This window comes from Coturnix japonica, chromosome 5, assembly GCF_001577835.2.
Source record: "Coturnix japonica isolate 7356 chromosome 5, Coturnix japonica 2.1, whole genome shotgun sequence".
Lineage (NCBI taxonomy): Eukaryota > Metazoa > Chordata > Aves > Galliformes > Phasianidae > Coturnix > Coturnix japonica.
This window is the reverse complement of record NC_029520.1, coordinates 32,494,475-32,519,244: the sequence shown is the minus strand read 5'-3', so window position 1 is coordinate 32,519,244 and position 24,770 is coordinate 32,494,475. Positions and strand designations below refer to the sequence as shown.

The following is a 24,770-nucleotide window of genomic DNA, read 5'->3' as shown; positions in this document are numbered from 1 at the left end:
TCCCCTTCCGGGGGGCGGAGTTGGGCCTGCGCCGTGCTGCTTCCGCCGGAAGAAGTGCCGGGAGCTGAGCGGCCATGAGCCGCCTGCGGGAGGAGGATGATCCGTACGTGGTGGAGGAGCCCAGCGACGAGGAGCGAGCGCTCAGCAGGTGCCGGCCGGCTCCCGGGGCGGGCTGGGGGCCGCCGCTTCCCTCTGCTGCAGGGTTTGGTCTGCCTCGTGCTGCCGGTCACGGAGGAGGCCGCTGATGGTGGGAAGGGTCTGTCTGCTACGAGTGCGCTCTGGCAGCCCGGAAGGCAAATGGGATCCTGGGCTCCATCAGGAGAGGGGTGGTCAGCAGGGATAGGGAGGTGATTGTCCCTCTCTACTCTGCTCTTGTGAGGCCCCATCTGGAGTACTGTGTCCAGGTGTGGAGCCCTCAGTACAAAAAAGATTGGAGATTTTGGAAAGGGTCCAGAGGAGGAACAGGAAGATGATCAGGGGGCTGGAGCACCTCCCCTATGAGGACAGGCTGAGGGAGCTGGGCTTGTTCAGCCTGGAGAAGAGAAGGTTGTGGGGTGACCTCATTGCAGCCTTTCAATACCTGAAGGGAACTTACTCCCAGGAGGGGAGTAAACTCTTCTAAAGGGCTGATAATAGCAGGACTAGGGGAAATGGTTTTAAGTTAAAAGAGGGAAGATTTAAGTTGGATGTTAGGGGGAAGTTCTTCACTAGGAGAGTGGTTAGGCCCTGGAACAGGCTGCCCAGGGAGGTTGTTGATGCCCTGTCCTTGGAGGTGTTCAAGACCAGGTTGGACGGGGCCCTGGGCAACCTGATCTAGTAAAGGTGTGTGTTTGGTGGCCCTGCCAGGCAGGGGGGTTGGAACTACATGATCCTTGAGGTCCCTTCCAACCCGGGTCATTCTGTGTGATTGTGTGTGTGTGTGTGTGCGCTGCTCCTTTGCATTAAAACCAGTGGGTTTCACATAAGTACACAGATAAGTGCTTCTCGGTATTTCCACACAGCTCAGGTGGTGATTGTTGATTAGCTTGTGTAGCGAGCTGTTGGTAATAATTAGGCGTGTGATGTTTCAATGTTTGTAGCTCTGAAGATGAGGTGGATGTGCTCTTACACGGCACTCCTGACCAGAAGCGGAAGCTGTTACGGGAGTGCCTGACTGGGGAGAGTGAATCTTCCAGCGATGATGAGTTCCAGAAGGAGATGGAGGCAGAGCTCGACACCACCGTGAGGAACATAGAAGGCACGTGGAAATCACCAGAAATGGGTAAATCATTCTTAACACCTGCTTGCCTGTTAAACTGAGGGTTAAGCGGTGTCCAATTAAGGAGTTGAAGTGTTCTTACAACTGAGGGGGGATTTGTGGTAGCAGTGAGGTGCTGAGACCTGTGGAGAAGTCTTAAAATGGCTCTTCCGTCCTGCAGAAATGGGTACTTGGGTACCTTGAGAGCACTTGTTTCATCCATTCTAAGTTTTTTGGTTATGTTGTTTCTGAACCTCTAATTTCCTGTTTCTCTTTGATTTCTTGTTGAATGATCAGCCCTCTTTTTTCCCCGGTGTCTCTGTAACTTATGTTGTAAGTGATTTTCACGTGTGTATTTGGAAGCCATTCACGCAGTTTGCAGTCTCTTTGTCCAATGGCTCAGGACACTATCAACATTTGGAGCACGTTCTTGCTGAAAGTAATGGCATGTGGTGGGTTAAGATTGCAAATCAGGCGGGGAAAAGAGTCAAGAAAAATATTAATCCCCTAAGTGCTCATAACTATAAGTTACATGAAGTAGTGAAACTGTGTAAAGGATTTATCCATTCTGGACTTCGTATGCTGTTTTGGGTGCTGTAGATTGCTCTGGCATTTGAAGAACTTGTATTTCTTTTACCTGTAAATGAAATCACACAAGTAACATAGTTGATTGGGACATGGGAACAAACTGGGAGAGCTGCAGCTTAATACACACAGATGTACTGGGGGGCTCTTGAGTAGGGCAGCTTGGAAATGATGGTTTGTACTGGGCTATATGCATGTTATCCTTTTGGTGAGATGTTCTTACCACTTCCCTCTTCAATTTAATGCAGGTACTTCTTCAAGCGCTGGAGAGGCTGGATCTGCCACCACTTCAAAATACTATGATGACATTTACTTTGATTCTGATTCAGAAGATGAAGACAAAACTGGTAAGGGTCTGAGGGAGAAGGCAGCATCTTCATATTAGTGCTGTATCTCAGATACAGTAGAATCCTCTCAGGGCATCAGAGGCTATTGCTGAAGAGGGACTTTTGGGGGCAGTTACCAGCCTGTATCATTTCAGCAAAGTTCTAGCAACTTTGTGATGTATCCTAATGTATGTAAGGTGTTTTAAAACTTTGGGGTGGTCTATACAGAGGAGAGAAAAGCTAGATATTTATGAATTAATTTACATTTATTGCAGGTATTGAAAATGAAAATTGGAAAGATTATTTTTTGATTAGTTGAGTAGAGAATCATTGTATGTCTGTCTGATGGAACCTGTGCATGCCCAAATCTCTACAGTTATGCAAGATGTCCTGAAAAAAAGAAAGCATCAGCAACGTCGGATTCCTACCAATGATGAGCTGCTGTATGACCCGGAAGAAGACAGTCGAGACCAAGAGTGGGTAGACTCACAGAGGAGGAGGTAAGAGACTGTAAATAATAGGAGGTAGGATGCTTACGATAAACTGCAAAATTCCTGTGAACATGGTGAATATATAGAAAAACCCTTTGCTGTTGTGTTCACTTAGTGCCTTAGAATTTACAGCACAGGGAATTTAAAAACTTGTAAAATTGTTGCATATATGGAATGGAAATAGACTCTTTAAAGTGACAAAATGCTAAAATATGCAGTTTTTCAAAATCAAAACTTCCTAGTTCACTAAGTTTGTTTTGTCTATAGATCTTATCAAAATAACTGTGATGTTGATGAAATACTTGTAATAGGAATAGCTCAAAACTGCTTTACTTTAGGTTTCTTTGAAGGGTGAAAAATGGTTGCTGCAGCAGAAGAGAGACATAAATCTGTTGAAAAGCACATCAATGTATGTTACTTAGAGAGACTGTTCTTGAAATACTTGTCTTCTCCAGGAAAATGATTGTTGGGCACAAATCCACATACTTATCTCAGGATGAAAATCCTCCATACAAATGAAATGGAAAAATTCATGTGTGTGTTTTTTTCCCATAGTGCTTATATTTAGGTAGATTTAGTTAGAGAAGAGTTGTTGTGAAGGAGACAGATATTTACCAATGTATTTTAATTTAAAAAATATTTGAAGGTTAAATTGATGAGCAAGGATGTGTAATTTCACTTTTTTTATCCTCCATATCCTTCATTTGGTAGGTACCGTAATCAAAGAAGAATGTTGCAGCCTCAACAGACAAAACCTTCATCAGTTCCAAACAGTGATGCTGTTTTGAATTGTCCTGCTTGCATGACAACTTTATGCCTGGACTGTCAGAGGTAATTAATGAACAATAAGGTCTTTCTGTAGTGTCTCTCTTTCAGTCATTTGCAGTTTTAGCATGTTCAACAATTTGATTAATTCTGTCTTGCACGGTGGAGCTTACAAAGGGAAGGTGGCTATATGTGAATCAGGTGTGTATGTGAATGCCAGTTTAAAAGAATGGTGATGATCATTTTAACCTGCGCCATGGAGATGAAGAACAAGGAAGAACTTCAGCATAGTGGATAAAGGAATATGTTTAAAAAATGAGACTAAACTAGAAGTTCATTTTGGATGTTGTGGATGCCTCATCTCTGGAGGCATTCAGGGCCAGGCTGGATGTGGCTCTGGGCAGCCTGGTCTAGTGGTTGGTGACCCTGCATATTGCAGAGGGGTTGAAACTACATGATCATTATGGTCCCTTTCAGCCCAGGCCATTGTATGATTCTATGATGTATACTTTTTTCTAATTACGTTGGCTTCATGGTTAGAGGAAGAGTTATTTCAGTGTAGTTATTATTTTCATGTTAATGTGTCTTTTAGGAGAGGGTTAAGCAAAGTCAAGACAGTACATCATTTCTTGGTTTGAGTATTAGCAGTTGTGTTTTTGAATATAATTATGTTAAGTAGAACCTGGAAAGCATTTAGGTGTGAATTCATAGCATGTTTTGCTATTCTCCAGAGTTTCACTGCACTACAACCCTAATTACTACTGCTAGCGTGGGCAGAAGATGAGCCTTTGTATTTTGAATAAAGGAGAAAGAAATTCTGTGAAGTGAGGAATAAACTGCTTCTAATTTATTGAGTACTTTTGCTGATTGAAAATGAAATTCCCCAGCAGCCTGAAGTCATCTCAGTGTTGGGTGCTGTTTCCCACTCTCTTTCCTTAGCTGGTTCTGGAATTCCTTGACTCTTTTCTATAGTTAAGTATTTCACTTTGCTGAGCTGACAGAAAACTGTCCATTTTTATTGTCAGACTGATCCTATGTGGGTTCAAAAAACTAACATAGCTCAGTTTGCCATTAGACAAGCCTTGAAAGTCAAGATAGGTCTTCTGCAGCCAATGATGCTGGTTTAGGCTGCTCTGAAACTGCAGCTGTAGAGGTGTGTTAATGCAGACCTGAAATGTGCTAATTACTCCAGCTGTGCAGTTGATACACAGATGACTGCTGAAAAACATACTTTATTATAGACTGGATTTTCAAAATGTGACGTGTCATTGTTTATTATACAGAGTTTCAAGCTTGAAATGTTTTAGGTTATAAATACCCATATTTGAGTCACTTGCATTCACAACTTCAAGTTCTTTGCCTACCAATCATTAGCTCTGAACAGCCATGCATCATTTTGTAGTACCAAGATGCACTCCAGGGGTGCTTATTTCAGTGAGAACCAGTGTGTTTTTAAACATGTTCCTCAAGACCAAGACAGCTTCAATTCTTTCTGTGATGTTTTATAGTTGGGCCTGTTGTTCTGTTTCTAAAACTTGATATTTCTATAGCTTTCAGCCATTTGCAATGGCACTTCCTATCTCTAATCCGATTTCCAGAGATGATAACTTATTTTGTGGAAGCAGAGTTTTTACCAGTGGCATGACTTGCATTTTCTCCTCTTCTCCCTAGACACGAATCTTACAAAACACAATACAGGGCGATGTTTGTGATGAACTGCTTTGTTAACAAAGAGGAAATCCTGAAATACAGAAAGAAGGAAAAGAAAAGAAACAAGAAGAGGAAACACAGTGAAGAAACTACTACTCCTGTACAGTCAAATCAAGAAGAGGAGGAAGTGTATCATCCAGTATTATGTACTGAGTGCTCAACTGAAGTGGCAGTGATGGATAAAGATGAAGTGTTTCACTTCTTCAATGTTCTAGCCAGCCACAGCTAATATGCAAAAGCAGGAAAAAAAAGGGCTCTGTTTAAGACTGTGTGAAGTATCAGAAGTGCAGGCACATCCATCTTTTTAAAATATGTTCTCTTAAATGTACATTTCTATCAGATAGCTTTATAGTGGTTGGATTTCTGACACTATTCCTGTATTCCTTTTTTATGAAGGGAATCCTGTTAACTGCTTGCATTTGAGAGCGATATTCTTCTACACTGTCAGGTGGTCGCGTTGTCAAGGATTTAATGTTTTGTAAATACAGTGTAAAATCTGTGTATTATGATCATTCCCTGTGTATGTACTGTCCAGTACCTCAGTGTGTATTAAAACTACTGCTTAGAATAAATACTGTATCAGCTGGTTCCCCTTAGCTGCATTGGTTGTTTCTATGGAATGGAAACTATTCTATTCAATGGAACTGTTAAACTTGGTAGCTCTCAGTGAGGATTTTGGGCTTAAGACAAGATTTCTATATCATTTTTACTACCTATGGTCTGACTGGCACATTGGCAGAAATGATGCCATCTGAAGTGGGATAGACTATTACTACATGCTTTAAGCCTGGAGGCATATAGGGAAAATTTTGCTTAGTAACACTGTGGAGGAGCAGATGTAATGGAGGCTGTACTCTGCTGTAGGGCATACTGGCCTCAGTGCAAACTGTCTTCACAGTCCAGGTGATGCATGAAAGCTATTTAGTGTCAGGGTAAGATTGTTGCACTGAGCTGCTGAAAACAGGAGAATGAGGATGTTGTTCAGGGGCTCAAAAGTCAGTGCAGGTGGTAGCAGGAGGAGCAATTGTTGATGGCAATTCTTAAGCAGGAGTAAGATGAAGATAGTGAAGAATGAGACACTCACTATACGGAGGAATAGTGTCCATTTATTAAGGGGCTAACTAGCAAAAGCTGCCTTCTGAGTATGCACCAAATTGAAACGGTGTAAGGACCTGGACAAACAGCTGGTGGATGTGGCAGGAAATGGTGAAGCTGGCATGCTTCCACATTACCTTTCTTCTTATCTCAAGTGCTTGCTGCTGCTTCTTGCTCGCCCGAATTGCAGTTCCTGTTTTCATGAGACATGGGAGCAGGAGAGACTGGGAGATGTTTGCTTCATATCGATACTGCTCTTGCAGCTGTGCAAGGCTGTAGTGCTTTAGATGTGCTAAAAACCCCACCTGTCCTTGGACTTCATGTGCTTATTTAGAAAAGTAGTTTTCATCATGGCTGCAGATCTTTCAAGCAGTGTCAACAACACAAGACTCCTCCAGTGTCAATTACAACAAGCAACAGCTGTCTTGGGTAGGGGCAACAGCTGCTGTAGCCAGCTATGTGGGGGTATTGAATCGTATAAATACGCTCGTTTCTTCTTGTGCTGAAATAAATTGATCTAGATATATTATGTCTGAATGTATTCTAGCTGGATTAAAACCCGTATCAGATCTTTCCACATAAATTACGACAGTGTTTGGTTGTCTCTGCCAGCTAGTTTTCTTTTGCACAGTTATCTCCTGGTGCTGTAGGTGCAATTCACAGCTCTGTAAATAATTAATATGAGCACCCTGCTGTGACTGTATTTCCTTGCTTTCCACTGTGCTAACAGCACTGGTTAAATTAGGTGTGGGGCAGCTGCAAGACTAGGGTTGCACTAGAACTGACATAACGTAAAGCTGTTTTACTGAGCAGGATGATGGCAGAGGGCTGACAGCAGTTTCTCATCTGTGGTGCACACCTAGCATGTGCATGAGGCCTTTCCTGGTGGCCTGGCTCCAGCACACAGGGGTTGGTTGTACCTTGTACTTAATCGCGATGCTTGACTTCCCCACGTGTTGCTTTTCACTGGGTTTGTGTTCTAACTACTGCATTTGAAACTCAGTTGTCCACGTAAGCTGCCAAAAGTCAAAATAGCAGTTACAAGTTTCTAACACTGAAGCATCTGGCCCCAAACACCTCTCAGAAGGGCAAAGTTAGCAGCCATTATGGTAAAAAGTTGATCTTTTTGCCTCTTCCGCTGTTCCTGTGGGACTGATCTAGTCAGTCCATGTTGAAAGACTGCACATTTACCTGAGCAGTGGTTTTGGGTGGGCTTTGCCCTGAATACTAAAGGTACTGAAGCCGCCTGCAGAACCCTTTAACACATATGATGAATCACGTTGAACGCAATCTTCAGGTGATCTCTAATACCCAGTATGTCCATTTAAATGAAACAGGATGGGAGAAAATTGGGTGCAGCAGTCTTCCAGATATGACTCAGATCTGCTCACATGGTGACGGACAATCGTGTGATGTGATGTGATCTAAGCAGGATCAGGCTCGCGCATACAGCTGATTTATTCTGTAGGGGAAAATCAACGCGTTCTGCTACGGGGACTGAGAGTGGCTGGGTTTTGTAGTATGTGAAGCGAGCTTCTTCTGCGATCCGCAGAGACTGTTTTGTACGGGAATACAGGCAGCCTCACGGCCATTGTAACCGACTCCAGGACTGACTGTCAGTACCGTACACGCGCTGTGAGGACGGAGAGGAGACGGAGCCGAGTGTCCGCTCCCTCCGCCCCGCTTCCAGGGGCCGTGCGGGGCAGCCTCGGCGTTCAGTGTCCGCTCCCAACTCCGTCCGCTCCGGGGCGCTGCCGACCCGACCCGCGCCCCGCCCGCCTCGCAGCGCCTCCATTTCGGGAGGCCGCAGCCCGGGGCCGGGCCTCGCGCGGTGGGGCCAGTCGGCAGCGACGGCGGAGGGAGGCGGGTCCCGGGCAGCCACCGCCCCCGTCTCCGCTCGGCCTGGGCCCGGCGCAGGCGGCTCGGGGCCGGCGGCGGGTGGGGAGAGCGCGGTGCGCGCCATGGCGCTGGGCTCGGCCTGGAAGCAGATGTCGTGGCTGTACTACCAGTACTTGCTGATCACCTGTAGCTACGTGCTGGAGCCCTGGGAGCGCACCGTCTTCAGTATCCTTCTGCCGGCGGCGCGTGGCCTGTCGGGCGGGTAGCTCTGGGGCCGGGTGGGATGTGGACGGTGTCCCGGGGCTGTACCGAGGGCGGCGGGGAGCTGGGAGCGGTGTGCGGGGCTGGCGGGGCTGCAGCCGGTACGGGCGGAGCGGGGCCGGAGTCAGGGAGAGCCTTAGTGCCGGCGCGTGCCTTCTGTCACGGGCATCTGCACGGTCCGACCGCCTCTGCCCGGGGCCAAGTTTACATCCTGCCGTGCTTTCTCCTCAGCCTTTCTTTTATCATTATTATCTTTTTCTTATTCTTTTCTCTCCCGTAGAATTGCGGTAGTTATTTTTCCCCCCTGACTCTTCAGCTGGAGCACCATGGTTTCTGCTCAGCACAGCTCTTGAGTTAATTCTGTTTTGTCGTCTCGTGGAAAGTAAATGTGTGTGCTGGGGAGCTTTGGTTTGGGCTGCGCTGTGTCACACGCTGTTTGTTAGAAGAGCATTTAATCCTTGAGCCGGTGAATTTGTTTGTCTCTTCTGGAGTGGAAGAACTGGATAGATGCTAATGTGAGGCTTCTGTATGCAGACTACTTGTAGGCAAGCTTCCTCAACCAGCTCTGTCAGACTGGCACTGCGGTGTCCTAAGGGCTGTTATTTATTACCAGTGGTGTTCTTTGCGAGCGTGGCTGGTTTGATCTTGAGTTAAAATGATGTCTCATGAACGACCCTGAGCCATCTCCAGTTTATGCTGAGAGGCACAGAGACAAACCAGCCAAAACATTAACACTGCTTGCACCCATCAAGAAGGGTTTAATGGTGAAAAGCTGCTTTTCCTGGTTAGTTGTAAAGGAACTCATTATATAAGAGTGGTTTCCCAGGTTGTAGCTGGTTACAGGTTGCAGAGAGTTTTCTAATGTACACTTGGTAAAAGTGGAGTCATTACTATTTTTTGGCTTTCTCATTCTTACAGATGCACAGTGCTCAGCTATTGAGGCAGCGGTTTTTAGTTTCAGAGTACTCTGTTTCTGATTAGAACACCCAAATCTGTTTATGCTGTGTCTGTATCACTGAAAACACTCCATTTTTGCTTTCCTTACAACTAGATCAGTTATAAACAAATATATGTATTTTCCTTTCATATTAACTGGACAGCTTCTTAACTTGGACAAGGCATTTAAGTAGTTGACAGATGTGTGTGCATGTTTATAAAGTGCTTGTTTTGCAGTGAAGTGATCGTTGCTCCACTTAAAATAGTGTCCTGAGTATCCCAATATATTGTTTGCAGCATCAGATGAGCAGAACTGTCCCTGTCCTCAGAGGGAATGCTGTCACTGCTGGTGGGCCAAGTCTGCCAGGCACTGTGGTGCCTGGACCACACTGGACCACACAGGCACATGGCCTTGGAGCTGGCAGTCCAGAGACTTGCTGTGTGTATTTCCAGCTTATTGTATTCAAGAAGTGTAGGGAACACTGATACTGGAACGTAGATGTAGCATTGACCTTCATTTTAGTGTCTTGCATTGTGCAATCTTCTGGGACTAAAAATACACCCAGAAGCTGGCATGCTCTAATAAGCACCACATCTACCTCTTGGGGAAGTCAGTTACAGAGCCCTTGTTGCACACATGCTCTGGTTACTTTTCTCTAAGTTACAGAGCATGCACGGCTCCTCTGATTTCACCTGTGGAAACCTGAGTACTGTTATCAGTGTTATCGTGCTTGTTAATCTTCAGAGCTCTATATAGTGTTTCTGAATCTCTGCAGGTTATTGTTGAGAGTACAGCTCTTGAATTTCTAAAGTCTTAAACTTTGAGTGGCCTAATCTTTGAGTAGTCTGATGTTATAGTTTCTGTTAGATAAAGCCTTGAGAATCCTGGAGTATGACAAAGGTCTAGTTGTATGTTTACATTGTAAGCCATCTGACTTCTCTGACTTTCCATTTGGAGTTCAGCTGAATGAAGGGGTCATTGCTTAGCAGATGGCTTCATGTGAGATTTGTTTTGCAGCTCTGCCATAGTAAAATACCAGCAAGCATATATTTATTTACACGCACAGATTTATTCCAATCATGCTGATCCTATGAGGCATTGGGACTGAAATGTCTGGAAAGCTGTGTGTCACAATGTTGCCCATATTTTTCATTACCCTTGCAGCCTATTTTTTTTCCTAAGTGCTGTCAACACTTTAATGTAGCTCCTTGCCTGTGATAAAAGGTCTGAGCTGATAGAGCAGCAAACCAAATAATGTAGTGACTTAAAGCCTAGAGAACACTGTTTTCCTGGCTTTATGTTTGCAGTACAACTTTCATGCCAGATGTTTTGTGAACGATACATTAAATGTATTATGTCATTCTGTTCTGGTAAGTTGATACCAACATTTAATGCTTTCTGCTTAATAGTGAGTAAGCTGTGCACAAATATCAGCTCTTACTCAGTACAGGTACTCATATAATCCTTCTGTTTTTGCCTCTCCTTTTTTTTTTTCCTGATGGTTGACTTTTCTGCCTGACTGATTGTGCTGGCTACTGCAGGTATTGCTTAAGACCTTGGAGGATGTATGCGTAATTCATATATCCCCAGTGCCCATTTTCAGTCCCTTCTTCCTTCCCACGCTTCCGTCTGTACTGTTGTGTCTATGACAAGGCAGTGGATATCTTACAAAGCATCCTGCTGTAATTCACTTTATCACCCCTACCCATGCTCTGTTTTTCAGTGTTCTGTTGCTTCTTCCTACAGCTGTAACTGTTGAATACAGTTAGTACTTAAGATTTACAAATATAATGTTATGAGATAGGAAAAATGGTAGTGCTGTGCTTATATGACTTGTAATGTACTTCTGGTTTCAAATGCTTTCTTCCTTACCTGTCGTTCAGATTCAATGCTAGTTTCCATTGTTGGAATGGCACTGTACACGGGCTATGTGTTCATGCCTCAGCACATCATGGCGATATTGCACTACTTTGAGATTGTGCAGTGATGAAGAGTGTATGTTCAAGAAGTTATCGTGCTCTGAAATCTGGTCGACAAAGAAGAACGAACCTCTTAGTTTTAACAAGACTTCTACCGCTGTCCAAAAAGGAAAGACACAATGATGATTCTGAAGACTAGGAAACGAGATGTGTAGAGCAGGGGCATGAGATGTCCCCTATGTTGTGTTAATTCCTTTTGATTTTACAAGATATGCCCTTGTATAGTAGTTTTGTCTACCTTAACATTGTGATTGTACTTTGATATCAGTATTTTCTTAACTTTGTGACAGTTTCGATATTGCACTGTGAAAGCTTTTCTTAATTGTAATTTTGAGTAAATCTTAATTGCCTTCTATTTTTAATCAGAAAATCGTCTAATTAAATGGGGCTTAAAGCTTTTGCTATTGTATGGTATGTATTTGCCTGGGTATTTCTATCGATGCATTTTTGTAAGAAAATACATCTAGATTCATATTAGAGACATGGATATATTCGTCTAACACTATTTACACAGATTAGTTTGTACGACTGAACTCAGGTGTACCGTTTTCTTGTCCAAACTTTGTTCAACAGTATATTTGTGCGTATCACCTGAATTTGGAATTAGCAATGCTTTTGAGTTTCTGCGCTCCATGTGTTGGAGGAGAGTGAGAGAGGGAGAGAGAGCACTGTAGCAATGGAGGCTGCATTCTTTCTGCTTGAAGAAGTGCTGTGGTTGTGGTGTTTTCATAGTGGGAACAGAAGCACTTTGCTGACATAGGCCCACATAAAGCTTTGGGATAGTACTTTAAATCAACACTTTTTCTAACAACCAATTAAATTGTAATTTTACATAGTGCTTTGTTATGTTCTGTTGGTGATGGTTTTCTGCTAATATTCACTCAACAGTGTAACAGCCTATGTTTTAAAGGGGTTTTCTATCGCCGCTAGCGTTCCAAATGCGTTCTCTCTACAAATGACCAAAAGGGTTTTAAATGGACTCGAGTTACAACTACAGCAATAAGTAGCTGAAAACTTGACTGAAGTCCTGTCTTTTTTTTGTTTTAATTTTAATTTTTTTTAATAGGGGTTTTCTTCAGTTTTGTATACTGAAATGTAAGATGGTGCCAACCTGACTTTCTGAAGTTTTTTTCTTTTTGCTTGTTTGTTTAAAAAATAAAACTTTAAAAGCAGAGCTTTGCTGCAAAACTTTCTTTGAGCAGTTAGTTTGTTTCTGAATGTTGCTTGCTTTTCTCAGACCTGTAAAAAAATGAAGACTAGTACTTGACCAAAAATTGCAATTTAATGGCCTGGTAATAACGTGTACTGTTACATTTTTATGTGATTTTAATATTCTTTTAATGAGGAATTAAATAACAAGGAATTTTACCTAAGTTGTACAACTAAATTGTTCTATAAATACATTTTTAGGTTTATATGGCTAATGCACACAGATGGAACAAAAAAACCAACCTTTTTTCATTTAAGTACTTTATGCATCTCTGATGGAAACTCTGTCTTGGAGCTATAAATGGTGGGCCTTCTTAGGTGAACCAGAGCCTTACTGCCATTGGTAGAGGTCTCTCAGTAAATCAGTGCCTTGTTTAGGGTGGAATTTCTTGTGAAGATTACTTAAACTTTTAATTGCCATCTTTCACTTACCCCATGTCTGCATGAGAGGCCCAAGCAGCAGTGTTAATGATTTGGTAAATGTAATCCCGCCTTTCCTTATTTAAAGTCGGTGGAGCAAACATAGGCAGTTTTAAAGTGCATGCACACAGGTGCATAAGTATTTTAAAAATGGAGATAGTGATTAGTTAACGTTCTCTTTTTGAAGGGGTGTATTGTAAATTCATGCTGCCAGTGGGTTAAATTGGTACTGTGATGTTTCTTTGTGAACTACCATTGTGTTTCAGGCACATTACTGCTGAGATAGGGTTTTAGTTGCATGGGGGAAGGGAAGATGAGGCAAGAAAACAAACAAATAAATAAATAGCTCTGTGTTGTAGCATTTTAAAGGTTAAACATGATTTTTAATTGTGAAAGGTTTTATAAAAGGGCTTTGGTGTACTGACTTTTATTAGCTTTTTATTAGCTTTTATCTGCTTTTTGTTGAGAAAAATGGCTACCATCACCTTTAAACATTTGCATTATGTTAGACAGGGCTCCAGTGATATCATACTTGGATTCAATTTGCTAACTTGAGGAATCCTTTTTTTAGCAGTGTTTTTTAAATTATAAACCAAGAATTTCTTAGGAGCTTTGCACTGTTCACTTTGTCTCCTGATGCTTTGCTAAAGATGAAATTATTTCATTTACAAAATACTGTGTGTTTCTAGAGGTGTTTCTATAAGGAAGTATCTGCAGGGTGATTTTTGTAAAGGTGATCTAGTGAAGAGATGGATCAAGTACAATAATTATGAAGGAAAATGAGCGTTTCTTCTTCTTTTTAAGTAAAAATGCTGGTAGGAATTTAATCCATCATTAAATTTGAATAATAAATGAATCCTAAGGCTATGAAGTTGTTTCCCCACTGCAGTCTGCTTTAATGTCATGTTAACTGGGGAATCAATTCCTTCATGTTCCATACTTTGAGCTTCCTCTTTGCAAGCTGAGGCACCTTTAATTCCATTTGGAGGAAGCAGGTCAATTATACTTTTGTTTAAAAACGAATGCTGTTAACCAAGCCATCAGTATTTTATATACAGATAGAAAAAATAATCATGGGAAGTATCTGAGGGGTGTGTGTGGAAATCTGAGTCCTTGAAGTAGCTTTTTGTTAGTCTTTTAACGACAATAGCTCCTGGGATTTAGCTGGAGTCACTCAAAATGTGTTTAGAAATGTGTTAACTCTTACAGCACAGCTGATAACGCCACTCCATCAGACAGCCCTTAGCAGAGGCTGGCACCCTGCCTACGGTGGTACCTGCTGTGCCTGGGGCTCAGCTGCCGTCCTGCAGGCCTGCTCAAGAGTTAGCTACACACAGCCCTGGGTGGCACGATGTCTGGGTGCTGCAAGGATTGTCATTAAAAATTCATGGTAGGAATTGCTGTAGCTATAAGAGGGAACTTAGGCATGAAAACTAGCTGGAAACTGTTCTGGGACCTGTGTGTGTATGCATTTGTATGTGTATGCATGTCCCAAATCAGTCAGTTTTATAAAAACACGTACCCTTCTCATTAGATCATTCCTTCTTTCTATTTCTTCCTCAAGGATACTTTTCTGAAGTGGGATCAGGCTAAGACTAGCCAGACCTAGTTGTAATGTGTCTGGAGGCTGTGATAACTTTGTTTCTTTTGGGTTATTGTGTTGCACTTAATTTGGAGATTGGTTGTGGTGGGTTTTTTTTGTTATTTTTTGTTTTTGGTGGTTTTTAACTACTTTATGATGGAAGACACTCAAGAATCCTAAAGCAAGACTTTATCACTGAAATTTAGAGAAAAAAAAAAGTCATTTGTTTGTGCATTCATTTAAACATTAAAAAAGTGGGTGTGAAAGGACTATAGTGCTATAGTAAGGTTAGAATCACAAAATAGCCTGGGTTGGAAAGGGCCTAGAGGGATCACCGAGTCCAACTCCTGCTTCCATGCAGCACCACCCAAATGCAATATCAGAGCGGTGTCCAAATGCTCCTTGATTTCCAGCAGCTTAGGGCCGTGTCCACTGCCCTGGGCAGCCTGTTCCATGTGCTCCTCCCTCTGGTGAAGGACCTTTTCCTAACCTCCAGCCTTACCCTTCCATAACAGCTCCATGCCGTTCCCTCAGGCCCTGCTGATGTAACCAGGGAGCAGAACTCAGCGCTGCCCTCTGCTCCCTGTAAAGAGCTGCAGCCACAAGGCTTCCAGTCAGCTCTTCTGCTCCGGGCTGAACAAACCACAGGACCTCAGGTGCTCCTCGTGTGTCTTCCCCTGTAGACCTTCCACCATCTTCACAGCCCTCCTTTGGACACTCAAATAGTTTCATATCCTTCTTACACTGGCATCCAAACCTGCATACAATGCTTGATGTGAGGCTGCACCATGCAGAGCAGAGTGGGACGGCCCTTTCCCTCACCCAGTGGCCTTGCTGGCCCTGTTTCACCTTGTGGTAGAGCTGGCTTTGGGCTGCCTGGGCATGCTGCTGGCTCAGATTCAGCTTGCTGTCAGCCAGAGCTCCCTGATCTATTTCCTCATGGGTGCTCTCCAATGTCTTGTCCCTCAGATTGAACATAGTTCTGGGGTTGCCTCATGCCAGGTGCAGAATCCACCCGGATGAATCTGAGTTGAATCTTAATTGTGGGCATAGTATTACTGCAGATTGGTGCAATTAGTTTGATAGGACATGATATACTGTTTCACTTGGGTGCAGTAGAGAAGGATGTGTTATAAACGCGGAACAGGGGATACCTGCTACTGGCTAACAAAAAAAGATTGTACTGAAAGTAACAAGCACAGCATGAAGAGATTTGACCATGTGGTATTACTGGACTGTGAGCAAAGTTCTTAGGAGAAAAAAGGCATCCTCTAAAACACCAAAGCAGCACGTTCTGAGACTGGGACACCAATAAAGCTCTTTAGTGTCAGAAGTTCCTTTTCATCAGGTGATTTGCCCATGTTTTCTACAACTGCTGTTGTGGGACAATAATTTCTTCCACTCTTGCCCATCCTAGCACCAGGGCTGTTTTTTCTTTGTCACTGAAGTCAAGCTTTTTCTTTGCAGTATTTTTGCAATGTCAGTAGGTGTATCTCAAATGTTATGAGTACTTACAGTAAAGTAGAATGGCTAATTGCATTGTACAATAGCTTTCACTAAATGCTTAACATGATGTAAAATGCTATGAGGCAATTTTGGCTGGAATCCAAGGTGGCAACTTGGCAGGAATCCTGAGGTGGCGTTGCTGGTGAAACTCTCAGCTGTGCTTTGTGAATTCTGTGAGCCTATAAACTTCAGTAAGCTGTGCTTGTTCACAAGGGGAGTGCTTGTATTTAAAACAAACAGAAGTATTTAGACCTTATAATAAACCATATTTTTGAAAGAGGCCTTTCAAATATCCAGGACTCTGTTTTATATGTACAACAGTTCTTTACATTCTGTTGTTGCTCATTTAGTACTATGTGACTCCAAATACCTGTAGGTCTTTGGCATTTTGAAGTCTGTTAGTGGCTTTTAATTTAAAGACATTCTACTTTCCTTTGCAGAGAGGGTTAATGTTAAATGCATTCTTTATTCCGGAGGAATTTTTAAATGTGTTACAGTGATTCTAATCTAAACGTGGCTCATTATGTGAAATCAAAGGGAAGGTACATATGGTGGAGCTGATATCAAAGGAAAGAGGCTGAAAATGGAAACTTTGTTTGCCCTTGGACAAGCGTAAGGATGAATCGAGAGATGAGAATTATTTTAAAAGGTTTTTTGTTTCTGTGGAGCTCCAACTCTGGCAGAATGGGTGTTTCTAGTATTTTGACCAGTGTTAGAGTTATTTCTCTCAGCATAAAGCATAACCTTGTTTTCAGATGGCTGTGTTGAAATTTGACACAATCCATTGCCGATCCTCGTGTTAAACTCCAACATTTACCATATGAGAATTTGGATTTTTCACATAAATATGACAGTTACTGAATTAGGAACTTTAAGCTGCAGAAGCATTGGTTTGAGGTAGCAGTTTGGAGTGAAGGCCCAGTGTATTGCACTCTACTGTGTTTAATCATACTTTTCAGATATTTTCCAAACTCAGGATTGAATTAGTGGATGACTGAATGAAAATACTGGCCATCAATCTTGTAAAATAAAATAATAATAATATAATAATAATAATAATAAAAACTCCTTATCTGTACCTCCTCTGTATTTGTAGAGTATTCCAATAGGCGTGACATAAAATTAGCACTCAGCTCAAACTGACAGGGTGTAAGATGCACAGTCTATCTGTCTTAGACCACAGAAGAAGGGACCATACTTTGATGATCTGCTGAATTCCTGCTGTCTACTCAAATGGAATGTTAGTCTCCACTGAAAGATGAATATCTACACTCAGAAGGGAGGAAGTGTCTGTGGAAGTGAGGCTTTCCAGGTTTGAATGTGGCTGTAGGATATGCGTGCCATGTGATGTTACCTTGTGCTGAGATCCAGAAGTACCTTGCAGGAGAGTTTGTGCAGCACTGCATTTCCTTGGGAAGAAAACTGTATAAAGTCATCTTTATGCTGAAAAGAAGGGAAGTGTGTGAGAGAAATCCTGATCAAGCTGAAGCACAGAGATGCTGTCTCTCCTCTCTGCACAGTGCAGCATTGCCTGAAAGCATCTGCATGGCATATTGGTTTTCAGTACTGCTTCTGCTAAATATGATGTGCACATGTGCTCAGAGTCATTCTGTCTTGTATCTCTGGGAAATCATAAGGCTTGCTCAGATGGATGGGTGGGCATAGTTCAAGGGTTTCATTCCTTGTCTCTTTTGGCTGGTAACTGCCATCTGGGGAGCAAATGCTATACTGGTTGTTGGTCTGTAAGTTGATTGATGATGGCAGTATTCCTTTTAAAGCCAACATCTATGCCTCCCATGGTTATATCAGCTTGTGAATGTCTTTACCTGCTGCAAGAAGCAGTTGAGTTGGGAAAACCTCTTTTGTCTGGTATTTCAGCAACATCTGGACTCTTTATTCAACTAAAGATAAACCCTTTGAATTGTGCATGAGAGTGGTTTATACCACTGTGTACTTTCTCAGGTAATTTCAGGCCTATATTTGGACAGCAGACCTCAGATGGACATATTGCAAGACTTAAGATCACAGGCCTATTTCTGCATGGAAAGAAAGCATATAAAGAGGATATACAAGTGACCCAGAAAGTGCCTAGCTTTGCTTTAATGAGGTTACATAGGCTGACCACATATAATGGTATGTGTTTATGCCTACTCACAAACAGGAAAGGGCTGGTGGCAATTGGGGTTGCAGATGATGTCAGGGGCTTGAGTGTCCAGAGACAAATCAATATTAGATCCAGAAGAAAGGTGAGAGAGAAAGTAGCAAAATAACTTCTGAGTTTGGGCATATGGAAAGCAGAATTCAGTTTGTTTAGGGAGCTGCTAGGCAGAATTACCTGAGAAGCTGAGGATATATTGTATGTATTCATTCGTTTATGTCAACTAAGTTAACTCATAGGGTGACAGATTGAAAATACAGTGAAAGTGCTGAGATAGCAGTGTTGATATGGTCCCAAGGTAATCTTTACATTTTATTTCTCTCAATGATGTTGTAAGTCAATAAAAAGGTATGGTTAGGAAGACCAATAAAAACAGAATAGAAAGCACTATTATCTGAGCTTGAAATGAGAAAAAAGGTCAGGAGAAGCAATGACTGCATTATCTTACAGTCTGTTTCCTGTAAAAACTGAACAGCCCATCAGTTGAGCAGAATTTCTTTCCTTCTCAATTAGCTCTTTTCTGAATTGGTGTCTTATGGTCTTGTCTCTGATTTTGTTGATGATGGTCCAAAATCAGTGTGACTTTTTTTCCTCAGAATGCATGTGCTGGGGTTCCTGGGTTATCTGCTGGGCTCAAAAGTTGATTCATACTTGTCTACAGCCAGACTTTGGTAGATACTCAGTGTCATTGTTATGAATGACTCTGCTATTAAGAAAACAGAATGTCTCATCTCCTTTTTCAGTGAAGTATTGGTTCCAGAAGAGAATGAAAAGAAGAATCTGTTTTCTACTAATTCAATTTGAAGCTGTTCCCTGTGGAACTTGAAAATAGCTTACTTATGAGAGCTGATTGTTCTCACGAAAGGCCTGAAAGAGCAAACAGAAGAAAGAGAGCCTGTTATTGCAGACACTTTCTTTCCTTGTCATTACTACAGAATTTCTGTTGATGTTCTTTTTTGAATTCTTGAGAGGAATTACTAAAATTGAATACTTTGTTGTCTCAGAGTCTGGGATTTTCATCAACAAAAAACCCCACATCATAAAAACTTTTATTTTTTTAAGTGTAAAAACACTTCCGTCAGAGATCAAAAGTATATCTTTTTTTGTTTGTTTGTTTGTTTTTGTCCTTTTGCAGTAGGCAAAAGGAGCAGCAAGGTGCTTCTGCTGCTGCTGGAGACAAATTATTTAGCAGATAAGATCATTTTTACACCTGGTCTTTTTATTTAGAAGACAGAATAAAAATGGGCAGCATATATTGGCTACATGGTGTTCTACTACTTCTTGCGTGTGTGATATAAAAATGGCTTGTTTTTTTATTCAAAATGGAGCTTTTCTTCCTGAGAACTTTCCACTCTGCTAGAACTTTTCCTTCAGGATTTGATATAGAAGTAGTGCCTTTGCTGAGGACACCTAAAAAAACAAAACAAAACAAAACAAAAACCAAATACAAAAACAAACCAAAAAACAAACATCAAACAGTTATGATTATACATATATATATAAATGTATATAACAAGTGATGTACTAGTAATTGCTCACCACTCCCTGACCAATGCCCAGCCAGCTGCCCGAGCAGCGGAAGAGAGCGAGATAAACTCCCACCCCCTTCAAAACTCTTTCTGCATGATGTCACATGGTATGGAATATTCCTTTGGCCAGTTTAAACCAGCTGTCCTAATTCTGTTCCCTCCCAGCTCCTTAGGCCCTTTGATGTGAATGACCTTGGCTCTATACAACAATACTTAGTGGCAACTGTAAACATCAGTGTGTTTTCAACATTGTTTTTCTCTAGAACCAAAACATAGCATCCATCATACAAAACACTCTGAAGAAAACAATTCTGTCTCAGCTGAAAGTAAGACAGTCTCAATGCCAATAGCATAGCAACAACATAGCTGTGAGTCGAGGACAGTCTTAGCCTTGAGATAGCACTCTTAATCCCTTTTCTGCTAAATTACCTAGCTCTGTTCAATTTGTGCACAGATTAAGTAAGGTACTAGCAGTAGTAGCTATCCCTGTAGATATTCCTGCTATTTCATAGTGAGCATATCTCTGACAAACTGCCTTGGCAGCTTCTCACAGCTTAGACTGCACTTTAGGCTACATTCAGAGAGCTGGGTGGAAAAAGCCCTCTGCATTCTCTGAGAGATGTTCCAGTAGGACTTGCTTCCAAGTAGCCCTTGTTTCCATTAGCTTTCAGATGAAGTTTCACTCCTCTCAAAGCCATAGGAAGCTCCATCCTGTACTGAATCAGCTTGGGCTCTCATTGTGTAAGCCACCTGGTGCTCCTCCAGATGCAACCCTATTTTCTGCTGACTCTTTTCTTGTAGTTACATAATTGGCACTGTGGAACACAACCAAAAAGTGAAGGGTTCAACTGTAGCATGCCCTAGAAATGTAGGGAGCAAAGTTTCAAGTGCTTAACATTCTCTGCAGGTCTGTTCCCACTAATTTACTGGGGAAACTGGAAACAGCTGAGGAACCAGGTGGTAACCAGGAGTAACTGAGAAGGAAAATACTAACTCTTCCAGGTTTGATAAAAACAACATTTTAATCTGGGTATTCAAAACTTTCCTCCAAGGAACAAAGGCATTTCTAAAGGATGGAATAAATATTTGATGATTTATGTCTGTCTTTCCAGTGGGCTTCTTGGCTTTCATTAGCCTCTAGAAATCCTAGAATTAATTAAGAATTAGAAATTTCTTAAAATAATGCATTTTCCTAATGTTAGTTTTGAAACCTTAGTTTTTATCGCCAAAAGATAAGACCTTTTACCATACTCAGCTATACAGCTAGTATAGTGTTTATCTGGAGTCTCCAGTGCCTCATTTTAGGTCCAAACAGACGTTAATTAAAGACATTATGCTCTCTACTGCTCCTAGATTTTTCATGCATCGCAGCTGGATTTTGTTTATATTACAAGCCAGTGCCAAGCAAGGCACACCCAGATTAGTCTCTACAAATAATCAAAATCTTTAATAAACAAAATGAGGTTAAACCCATTCTTTATTTAAGGGGAAAAAGAAAGAAGTCCTTTCAGTCTTGAACGCCTGCAGTTTTTATTTTCTTTATTTTCTTCTAATTATTTCACAACGTTTTGGAGACATAATCCATGTTTTTGTGAAGCTGAAGGTTGACAAGACTGCTCTTTTCCATTATCCTTCCACTTGTGATCTATGAGTGTCCCTCTTTCCCCTCTTTGCTTGCTCTTTTCCCTTTCAGTTCCCTCCCATACTATTAGATTTGTGCCCTTCCTGGTGATGCTGAAAATCTATTTTCTGGTACAGCTCATTTTTCTAAACCTTTGGTTGTTTTCACTTTTCCTTTTTTTAAGGAAGGTTTCTGAGGCAAGTACATCAGTATTTTAGCTTATGTATAATATTCCTTCTATATTCCAGATTCATTTCAACATACCCTATAGGATAACAACTTTTTCTCCTTTCCCTGTGTGCTTACCCAGCTCCCTTCTAGCTTTCTCAGTATCATCTGAGGATGTTGAGAAATGGTGAACTCAACACACTAGTGTTGTATTTATTTGGCAAGGATGTTTCCATACTACATATGTAAGGTATGTTGCTTGTTGCTCAGCTGGCATGCAAAGCAGACTTCAGCATGTTGGCCTGCCTTGATCTGCTGTGATGTTACTCCTCATTACTTACTACCTATTCCAGTCCATGGATTTTGGATGATGAAGGAGGTTTCCCCTCAATATCAGAGAAGGCCTGGACAACTGGGTTGCTGACTCTTGTTGCTGAAAATATTTGGTATGAGGAGAGAGCAAATATCTACTCTTGTAGCTCTGTACAAGCCCATATAAATCTACTTCATGGCCTCCACAGCTGCAGTCCAGCCCCTGTGCAGTCCCAGGAGGTGGTGGAGACGAAGGAGGACACTACCTGCAGAGCAGCTGAGAGCAGCTTGGATTTTTTGAGAGCAGCCAGTTGGAGGAAGATGCAGCTGTGATCAGTTTTTAATGGGGAAGCTGGACAGAGCTTACAAGGGAGGATCCCTCAGCTTTTTGTCAAGCAACATACCGTGATGTTGACAATCCAGTAATTTCAACAAAACGTGCTTTTGTATTGCTGTGCAGATGTGGGTTGGTTGTTTGTGCACCTGGACCACAGTGCACCTCTGCAGTCACAGCTGTGACTGGCCAGAGCCAGCACAAGTCAGGTTTGTGTCTAGTTACCATGCTCCAGTTACATGGTGGCTTCATGCCTAGTTTAGGAGGTGTTTTATCTCACTGTTCCATCTTCGGCGTTCCAGCTACTCTCAGGCAATCCACACACTTATCTGCACAGAGATCATCAGCATGTGATGTAGTGCGAAGAGAGGATTGCATCTAAGCTGGCCAGAGCCCATGATTTTAGATGCTCACTTTTCCTTTTGTTTTTCTCATTACAGCAAAACTGAATGCTTTTTTGGGATAGCAGAATTGGTGCTGGGCAGTTGCTCACATTGAGTGTGATACTGTGCTAATGATATTCCCTTGCTCAAATCCTGCAGGTCTTTGTGGTTTTCCCCCTTCTCTCTGAAAAAGTAAAAGCATTTGTTCTGACCTTAAGTTTCTGCTCACTGTGGCCTTCAAAATGGCCATCTCTTTGCTTAAGGACCTAAATTCATCACAAATATCTGCAGTTTTAACGCTATAGCAGTAGCATTTCTGGCGTTGTTATAGCAACTGTGCATCCTGTCTATCTTAGAATATCCAGCGCTATATCCCTGAAGCAAAATATTTTGTAACCTAGCAAGTACATAATGTTTGCACTGTTTTAAAGGATCTAGAAATGCCCTTGCCTTCTTTCTTAGGTAAAAGCCCCATCTCGCTGTATAACTTGCTCTGTGCTTCCTGGGTTTCTAACCGTCTGTGACATTTGTCCAGAAATGCTCCTGGTGGTGATACATCCTTTCTGTAATGGAGCAAGGAGAACTACATGTACTTCCCAGTATAGAGCAAGTAATTGATTTATACAGTGGCAGTAAAGAGCATGGCCTCTCTTCTGGGATAAATGAGTGTAGCAAAATTACTGATGTTCCTAATTAAAGTTGGGCAAGGCCAAAGGAGAGGTAAGCATGTTCAGAGAGAAGAGGGTTTACATAACCAAATGCTCCTGTTTTACTGCAAGTTACTGGGGTGGAGCAGAAGTGACCAAAGTATCTGTGCTCTGAGGAGGGGAGACCAGGAGGTTGTATACTCCTTCCTTTTTTTTCCCCTTCATACAGCAGCCTGGGGAATAATGCTGTCTGCTCAGGGCCTCTGCTTTTCCTGCTGCTCTGAAGAAGCTTCCCAGCTGTTAGCTCTGGCTTTTCTAAGCACAACACAGCCCTCTGCTGTGTGCAGGTGGGAAGGCTTACAATTTGGCTATGCTGATTTCATTAGCCAATTTTTCAGGCACAGCTTAAATTGACATTTTCTTTCTACTCCTTTCATACCTGGTATAGCATTTGCATGTGATATAAAGCTGGCAAATGTTCTGTTTGGCTTTCTTAAGGTAACATGTAAAAATCAATAAATCTCCTAGATTTTGCAGATGAGAGCTCTTCATCTACCAAGTTCCTCTACAAGGGCAAGTCCACACCTGTGTGAGCACGGGAGTGCCTGCACACCTGTATTCACCCAGGAGGGAGGGGTGGGCCTTGGGTGTGTAGGACAGCACACTTACTGCAGCACTTTGGTCAGGAACTCTAGCTCTGACTTTCATCACAGGCTGTCCTATATGTATAAGGTATCTTTTATATGAAAGCCGTTTTTTTTTTGTTTTTTTTTTTCCCCCCAATTTGTATCAAAGTTTACCAAGTGAAGGCAGCTGCAAAATCTGCTGATTTCCATGTACAAAAGTTACCTCAGATGTTGTTTCTGGGAGAAGACATCCAGTGTAAGTACAACTTATGCAGTATTACCATTAATGTTGCCATTAGTATTATTGCTGTGCTAACAGATACGTGCATTTATAAATGCTTCATTTGTGTCTGCTTCTTAATCTTTAAAACAAAAGTAGCTCTCAAAGGCACTGCATGTTTATCATAGAAGCTCCTGAGTGTTTCTTGTCCTTATAGGGCTGTATGAGGATGCCTTTTTTTTTGTCTGGTGGGAAGAAAAAGGACAGAGCATATGGAAAAATTAGTAGGATCCTAAAACTCTTGAGTCCTTTGAAAAGTGCAATGGTGGAGTTTCTCCTGACTGTGTTCTGTTTTATCTACCTATAACAGAGTTTAGAAATCTGCATGAAAGCAGGGGTTGGGCTAGATGACCTGCAAAGGGTCCCTGTTAACTTCAGCATCTGTTTGATTAAGGGGTATCCACTCTAAAATCGATTTAAGGCAATAGTGAAAAAAAATCTCTCTACACCCCTCCCAGGGAAATGAGCTGAAAAAGGGCAAAACCAAAGGAGAGAAAGCTCCTTGTTATTTGTTTGTTTCTTATAATGAAGTTATCAAACAAAGCACTGTGTACAACTTGCAGAACCAAACATAGAATAGGAGACGCTGTTGTTAGAGAGAAATGAAGGGCTGGTTTCCAGCAAAGGAGATATATAATAACACTTTGCTCCTTCCTGAACAACACACACAACTGTGCTTTCTTCCTAGTGTATGTTTGAGGCATACTGAACTTTTAAAATTTGCTCTAACTGTAGCATCTCTGAAAGGTCACATCAGTAGCAGGAAGTTG

At 41.9% G+C, this 24,770-nt stretch overlaps 2 protein-coding genes across 2 annotated transcripts; both read left to right on the top strand.

The window, feature by feature from the left end:
• The first annotated feature begins 14 nt into the window (after nucleotides 1-14).
• Nucleotides 15-5,710, top strand: EAPP (E2F associated phosphoprotein). The gene is made up of 6 exons (XM_015865000.1): nucleotides 15-148; nucleotides 1,080-1,261; nucleotides 2,071-2,169; nucleotides 2,525-2,648; nucleotides 3,351-3,470; nucleotides 5,076-5,710. The coding sequence occupies exons 1-6, from the start codon at nucleotides 75-77 to the stop codon at nucleotides 5,341-5,343; spliced, it is 867 nt and encodes a 288-aa protein (XP_015720486.1). The 5' UTR covers nucleotides 15-74; the 3' UTR covers nucleotides 5,344-5,710.
• Nucleotides 5,711-7,946: 2,236 nt separating this feature from the next.
• On the top strand, nucleotides 7,947-12,593 carry SPTSSA (serine palmitoyltransferase small subunit A). Its single transcript, XM_015865001.1, has 2 exons — nucleotides 7,947-8,273; nucleotides 11,130-12,593. The coding sequence occupies exons 1-2, from the start codon at nucleotides 8,171-8,173 to the stop codon at nucleotides 11,231-11,233; spliced, it is 207 nt and encodes a 68-aa protein (XP_015720487.1). The 5' UTR covers nucleotides 7,947-8,170; the 3' UTR covers nucleotides 11,234-12,593.
• Nucleotides 12,594-24,770: the final 12,177 nt, after the last annotated feature.

Excerpts from the sequence above, each read along its gene's own strand:
- EAPP (XM_015865000.1), top strand. The coding sequence starts at position 75 with ATGAGCCGCCTGCGGGAGGAGGATGATCCGTACGTGGTGGAGGAGCCC. Across the intron at positions 2,170-2,524 it reads AGAAGATGAAGACAAAACTG|TTATGCAAGATGTCCTGAAA; the intron begins GTAAGGGTCTGA and ends AAATCTCTACAG. Across the intron at positions 2,649-3,350 it reads GTAGACTCACAGAGGAGGAG|GTACCGTAATCAAAGAAGAA; the intron begins GTAAGAGACTGT and ends TTCATTTGGTAG.
- SPTSSA (XM_015865001.1), top strand. The coding sequence starts at position 8,171 with ATGGCGCTGGGCTCGGCCTGGAAGCAGATGTCGTGGCTGTACTACCAG. Across the intron at positions 8,274-11,129 it reads CTGGGAGCGCACCGTCTTCA|ATTCAATGCTAGTTTCCATT; the intron begins GTATCCTTCTGC and ends CCTGTCGTTCAG.